General features: G+C 46.2%; 1 protein-coding gene across 1 annotated transcript in view; it reads right to left on the reverse strand.

Annotated features, from left to right (window-relative positions):
* Snx4 (sorting nexin 4) overlaps positions 1-6,785 on the reverse strand; it is a 52,981-nt gene extending 46,196 nt beyond the window's left edge. The window contains exon 1 of the mRNA XM_042668651.1: positions 6,608-6,785. Coding sequence (XP_042524585.1) covers positions 6,608-6,748 — 141 coding nt within the window. The 5' untranslated portion in view covers positions 6,749-6,785. The remainder of the gene's footprint in view (positions 1-6,607) is intronic.
* Positions 6,786-7,158: the final 373 nt, after the last annotated feature.

The raw sequence follows: 7,158 nt of genomic DNA on the forward strand, positions 1-7,158 counted from the left end.
TTTATAATGAAATCTACCATTTCGTACAATATATACTACTTGAAAGAAATTGCATAGCTATTTTAATAAAACCCAATATTGGTACAGATTTCAAGGTAGTTTTGTGTATGTGTGTGTGTATATATATATATATATATATTTTTTTTTTTTTTTTTTTTTTTGGGTCAGTTGTGGGGCTTGAACTCTGGGCTTGGGTGCTGTCGCTCAGCTCTTTAGCTCAAAGCAAACACTCTACCACTTAAGCCACAGTGCCACTTCCAGTTTTCTAATGGTTTTAATAGAGATAAGAGTCTCACGGACTTCCTGCCCAGGCTGGCTTTGAACCGTGATCCTCAGATCTCAGCCTCCTGAGTAGCTAGGATTATAGACGTGAGCCACTGGCACCTGGCAGTTTTGTATATTTGACTGTTAGGGTGGCTAAATGACAGCAAATGACAATCTATCAATGCACTATAGTACATTAACTTTTTCAGATGTATTTTAACAGATACCATACATTTAATTATTAAAATTTGGACGTTTTTTGAAAATGATCATGAGTAAATCTACATAGAAATGCATTCAGGGTTGGGAATGTGGCTTAGTGATAAGAGTGATTGCCTAGCAAGCAGGAAGCCCTGGGTTTGATTCCTCAGTACCACATAAACAGAAAAAGCCAGTGTGGCACTGTGGCTAAAGTGGTAAAGTACTAGCCTTGAGCACAGAGAGGCTCAAGGACAGTGCCCAGGCCCCGAGTTCAAGCTCCAGGACTGGCAAAAAAGAAAAAAAATGCATCTAGGAAAAAAACAAAGCACAAAAAATGAAAAACCTTGGGCTGGGGAGTACAGCTAAGTGACAGAGTGCTTTCCCAGCACAAGTGAGGCCCTGGGTTTGATTTGAACTCACTATACACAGGATTGTACAAAGACAGTGATGGAAGGCATCAGCCATCCATAATCCCCCACCCCACCCCCAGTTAGAAAATAAATGTTCTGCTGACTCTGACATCAAACTTGGGAACTGTAGAGATGGAGGAAGATCTACAACTTGGATATCAGCTCTCAGCACAGGGTAGATCCCCATCCCCAACACAAGCCCTGGATCAGGCAGCTGTGCAGTGTTCCAGGAATAGCTTATACACAGCATACATACAGGAGCCAGTGGGCAAAAAAGGACCCCACCTTCCAAATACCAGAGATATATCTTTGTGTGTGTGTGTACACACAAGCCCACGCACACACCAGTCCTAGGGCTTGAACTCTGGGCCTGGGCACTGTCCCTCAGCTCTTCGGCTCAAGGCTAGTGCTCTACCACTTAAGCCACAGGGCTACTTCCGGCTTTTTCTATTTATGTGGTGCTGAGTAATTGAACCCAGGGCAAGCACTCTACCACTGAGCCACCTTCCCAGCCCCTCCATGAGACTCTTATCTAATAAACCACCAGAAAACCAGAAGTGGTGCTGTGGCTCAAGTGGTACAGAGTTCGCCTTGAGCTGAAGAGCTAAGGGTCCAGGCCCAGAGTTCAAGCCCCAGGGCCCCTCCAAAAAAAAGAAGCTCAGGGACAGTGCCCAGCCCCCAAGAAAGTAAAGCTGATAAGAAAAAAAAATTCACCACCAATGAACACTGATCCTTTTTTTCCCCCAGACCTGAGGACCAAACTCAAAGCCTTACACCTTTCAGGCAAATGCTCTTCCACTGAGCTAAATCCCCAACACTCTTGATATTTTTGGCAGGAAAAAAAAAAAATATATATATATATAGATATATATCTATATCTTCACCTCTTTTTCTCTTCTCATAATTACACTTTAAAATGAAGTATTGTGACAATTTATAGTACTATTTAAATCAATCCCCTCCTCTAAATACATATGTATATATATGTAAATATATATGTATATACACATATATGTAAGTATACATATATATATATGTAAATATATATTCATATCAAAACAAACTGAATTCAATGCCAGTCTTCTTGGGCTCAAATCCCAGTCACACTACTACTACTAGAACTTTGATTCCTCATTTTGAGAACTAAATGAGAGCTTCAATGGACATAGCACACAGAAATCAAGTCTAACTTACCTCTCTGCCTAGACCATATTTCTAGGCTACAACTATTGTAATAATTCTCAACTGGAAACAGAATGGGTGGAAAGATGGTTTGGATGACTCTCAAAGGAAGTTTTAGGGGTGGGGAGGGAGAGGATTGTACTGAATAAATATGTGCTTAAACTTCATGTGATTCTTAAGTATCTGTCCAAATGGTTTGTGTATCTTTATGAATCATTCAGTTAGGGAGTTAAGAAACCCCATACTTTTGGTCCCTAATGAATGGCCTCTCCTAACACATAGTTACATTTTCCAAAAACACCAAGTGATAGTATCTAAGTACAACCTCTACTATATTGTGGCATTTCTGGGTTTTCCAATATCTTAAATGAAATATACATTGTTGGATTTTTCACTAAAATACATAGTTCTGTCATATATTATTTTTATTTTTTGTTTGTAATTTTTGGTGCCAGTCCTGCGGCTTGAAGTTAGGGCCTGAGAACTATCCCTGAGCTGCTTTTGCTCCAGGCTAGCACTCTACTACTTGAGCCACAGCTCTCTACTTTGGGCTTTTTTAGTAGTTTAATGGAGATAAGAATCTCACAGATTTGCTGCTCTGGCTGGCTTCAAACTGGGATCCTAGAGCTCAGCCGCCTGAGTAGATAGGATTATAAGCATGAGCCATTGGTGCCTGGCTTCATATTTTAATTTATTTTTTTTTGGTGGTACTGGGCTCAAGGGCTTTTGCTTGGTAAGCAGATGTTATACCACTGAACTACACTCCAGATCTTTTTTCCACTATTTTTTGTATTGTTTTGTTTTCCAGTCCTGAAGTTTGAACTCAGGGTCTGTCCCTGGGCTTCTTTTGCTCAAGGCTAGCGCTCAAACACTTGAACCAAAACTCCTCTTCTGGCTTTTGTTGTTAATTGGAGATGAGAAATCTCACAGACTTTCCTGCCCAGTGTGGCTTCAAATGGGGGTCCTTCAATCCCAGATTCCTGAGTAGAAAGGATTACAGGTAAGAGCCACCAGCATCTGCCTCCCTTGGTTTTTTGTTTATTGTTCTTATAAAGATGATGTACAGAGGGGTTTCAGTTACATTAGTCAGATAAAGAATGCACTTCTTTTTGGACAATGTCACCCCTTCCCTCAGTCTCAGCTTTTCCCTCACATCCCCACCCAGATGTTGTATAATTCATTTTCAACCTAGTGTCTATCACTGCTGCATTTGTTCACCCTTTGTCTCTCTATTTCTGGGCCTTCCTCATCCTCCCAAAGACAGATAAACAAACAAGATAAGAAAACAAAAACAGAAAAAAAAAACCCTCTAGTTTCCATTTCCTGGAGTTCATTTTTTAATAAACATTATTTTATGTGATCAGAGGCACATAGGCATTGTGACTTTTTGTGATTCTTTCCTGAGAGTATCCTCCTTTGGTTTCACTGTGTGACTGCCTGGAGTCCTGTATAATTTATCATGTCCCAGTATATTTTAGATCTAGTTTCCAAATGAGTGAATCCAAAAAATGTACCTATACACAAGGAATATTACAAAGCCATTAGAAGTAATATTGTGTCATTTGCAAAGAAATGGATGGACCTAGAACAAATCATGTTAAGTGAGGTAAGCCAAGCTCCGAGAGACAAACAGTATATGTTTTCTCTCTTATGCAGAAGCTAGAGCCACTGGTTATTTCTGAGATAAAGTATTACTTCTTGCCTAGGCACCTGCCTGGTCCTTGATCCACCTAGTTTAAGCTTCTCATCATAACTGGGAAGACAGGCTTCTGACATCTGCCCAGCTTCTTCCTGCTGAGATGGAATCTTTCAGGATTTTCTACCAAGTGTGGACCTGGAACCACAATCCTCTCAATCTCAGCCTCCTCACATAGCTAGGATGACAGGCATGTGCTACTTAACCCAGCTATCAGTTGAGAGGGGTCTCCCAAAATTTTTTTTTTTTTGGGTCCGGTCATGGGGCCTGAACTCTGGGCCTGGGCGCTGTCCCTCAGCTCTTCAGCTCAAGGCTAGCACTCTACCACTTGAGCCACAGCGCCACTTCCGGCTTTTTGCTTTTTGCTTATGTGGTGCTGAGGAATCGAACCCAGGGCCTCAGGCATGCAAGGCAAGCGCTCTACCACTGAGCCACCTTCCCAGCCCGCGTCTCCCAAATTTTTCTGCCCCAGTGACTCGGAACCATTATGTTTCAAGAAGATAGGATTACAGTGTGAGTACTAGTACCTGTTTTTTGTTGTTGATGTTATGAGATATGATCTACCTACATAGCCCAAGCTGGACTTAGACTCACAATCCATGTCTCAGCTTCCATGGTGCTAGAATTACAGGTGTCTGACACCATAACCAGTTCTAAATTTATTTTTTACTTTTTATTTTTTGTCAGTCATGAGGCTTGAACTCTGGGCCTTGGTGCTATCCCTCAGCTTTTCAGCTCAGCCTCTCAGCTCAAGGCTAACACTCTACCACTTGAGCCAAGTGCCACTTCCAGTTTTCTGGTGGTTTATTGGAGATAAGAAAGCGTCTCATGGACTTTACTGCTTTGAACCATGATCCTCAGATCTCAGCCTCCTGCGTAGCTAGGATTACAGGCATAAGCCACTGGTGCCTGGCTTCTAAATTTATTTTTTACATATAATACCTATACATATTTATGGCATACATACATGTTTCAATTCATATGTATATATATATTGCATTATACTTGCTCATTTGGCTAGATTCAGTAATGGATCTGAACTCAGAGCTTTGTACTTGCTAGGTAGGTGCTCTACTTTGAGCCACAACATCAGTCTTTTTCAGTACCTTGGTCATTTTTTATATAGGGTCTCACTTCCAACCTGGGTGCACATTTATACCACTCAGCCACCTATTTTAAGTTTCTCATTGTAGCTAGGATGACGGCTGCATCACTGCTCCCGCTCTCAGTTGAGAAAGGTGCCCCAACTTGACCTTTTTGCTAGCGCTCTACTGCTCAAGCCAAGGCTCCACTCATGTTTGGGTTTTTTTTATGTGATTAATTGGAGATAACAGTGTCACAAACTTTCATTGCTCAGGTTGACCTCAAATGTGATTCTCCCAATCTCAGCCTTCTAAGTAGCTGGAATTACAGATGTGAACCTCTGGGGCCCAGCTTATTTCATCATTTTTAATGTTCCTGGGATTGAACTCAAGGCCTCATGCATACTAAGTACATGCACACTTACCACTGAGCTATATATATATCCTCGACACTGTAAGGAGGGCAAGGACTGGCAAAATGCCTTAATAGATATCTCATCAAACAAGAGATACAAATGGCAAATAAGCATATGGAAAGATGCTACAAGCCTTACATCAGCGGCTCTTGCCTGTAATCCTAGCTATTCAAGATGCTGAGAGCTGAGGATCACCAGTCAAAGATAACCTGGGCAGAAAAGTCTAGGAGACTCTTGTCTCCAATTAACAACCAAAAGTCGAAAGTGGGTGGAGTTGTGGCTCAAGTGAGGGAGTTGTGGCTCAAGTGGTAGCGCCCAGCCTTGAGGGGAAAAAAAGCTCAAAGAGTGTGAGGCCCTAACTTCATGCCCCAAAACAGGCAGAGCACGTGCGCGTACACGCGTGTACACACACACACACACACACACACAGCCTTCATTTAGATACCTTGATAGTTTCTGAAGTAGGCAAAACCTTCAACTCCTGCATGGTTGGAATCTAAGTTTAGTGTCTTTTCAGTTACAGTTAGCGAACAACTTTTCTTCACCCATCCATCAAAAAGATGGGCCACTTAACATTAGCGCTAACACCTGTTCTAGAAATAAAAATGAGCAGCGGCACAGTAAAGGACCCTTCTGAAATGCTTCCAGTGAACCTGGTCCACAAACCCTGCGTCGCACGCGAGGGCTTGGGAACGAAAGGCTTGCACACATCATTCTCCTCCTGGTCTTCAAGCACGTGAAAATCGCTCGTTACCAAAGCAGCGATGCAGGGGAACGGGAGAACTCTGCCACGGGCAGTGCAGTACTCCACACGAATCAAGAAACTCGAGCCGAACAGTCCAACGGCAGCGTCTTCGTCCGCACCTTTCCTCGAAACCGCACTGGCCCGCCCGCGCCCCTGACCCCCCGGAGCCCCAAGCCCAGCCCGCTCGCGGCCCGCCCCGCCCCGCTCCCCACCCAACTCCCGTCCCCTTCCGTCCACCCTCGCGGCGAGCCCCCCACGCCCTCTCCCCGGCGCGACCCCTTAGCAGGCTGCAAGGCACGCCCGCGCCCCTCTTCCAGGCCTGCCTAGCCTCGGCGTGCTACACACACCCCACCAGGCCCCCTGCGGCCTGGCCGGCCGGCGCGACCCCAGGCCCGCGCCAGGCGCCTCCCCGGGGTCCCCCCCCCCCCGAGCCGGACGAGACGCCCTCTCCCACCGCACGCCCTCGGCTCGCTGAACTCCCACCCGTGCACCGGCGGCCCCCGCCCCGCCTCACCCGCGGACCCCCAGGCCGAGCCCCACCCCAGCCCCGGCGGCCCGGCCCGCTAGGCCCCGACACAGGCCCCGAGGCCTTCGCCGCCCCTGCTCCTCACCGTGCCCAACCCAGAGCTGTCTTCCGGGGCCCCCTCGGCTTCCTCACGAATCGCAGCCTCCAGCCCGGAGTCGGGGTGACCAGGCGGCTTCAGGGGCGCGGGCTGCATCTGCCTCTCGGGGTCCGGGGGTGTTTGTTCCATAGCTGCAGTTCGGCGCGGTGAACCCAGGGCGCATGCGCCATGGCCCCCCGCCCGCCTAAGCCACGCCCTCCTGTCCACCGGGTCCCGCCCCTCCGCCTGCGAAAGCCACGCCCCTCCGTCCAGCTCCAGCTGTGGAGATCTTGTGGCTCCCAGGCTCTGGCAGCCAGAGCTAGATGTGGGGCTGGGTAGGACTGGGTGGCACTGAGGGAAAACGCTGCTTGTGGAGGAACTGGTCCCTACTAGGCTGGAAAACCTGAAATCTGGGACAAGAGAAAAAGGTCAGGGGAAGACAAATACCTGAAATAAGTATGGCAACTCTTCAGATTAGTGATCACGGAAAGAAAGTGTGAAAGGCAAAAGAAATTGGAGGCTGTGGCCTGGCCATTTTCCCTTTTGATACTACATTTCCT

This window comes from Dipodomys spectabilis, unplaced genomic scaffold (genome assembly GCF_019054845.1).
Source record: "Dipodomys spectabilis isolate Male_0828 unplaced genomic scaffold, ASM1905484v1 ptg000017l, whole genome shotgun sequence".
NCBI classification, from domain to species: Eukaryota; Metazoa; Chordata; class Mammalia; order Rodentia; family Heteromyidae; genus Dipodomys; species Dipodomys spectabilis.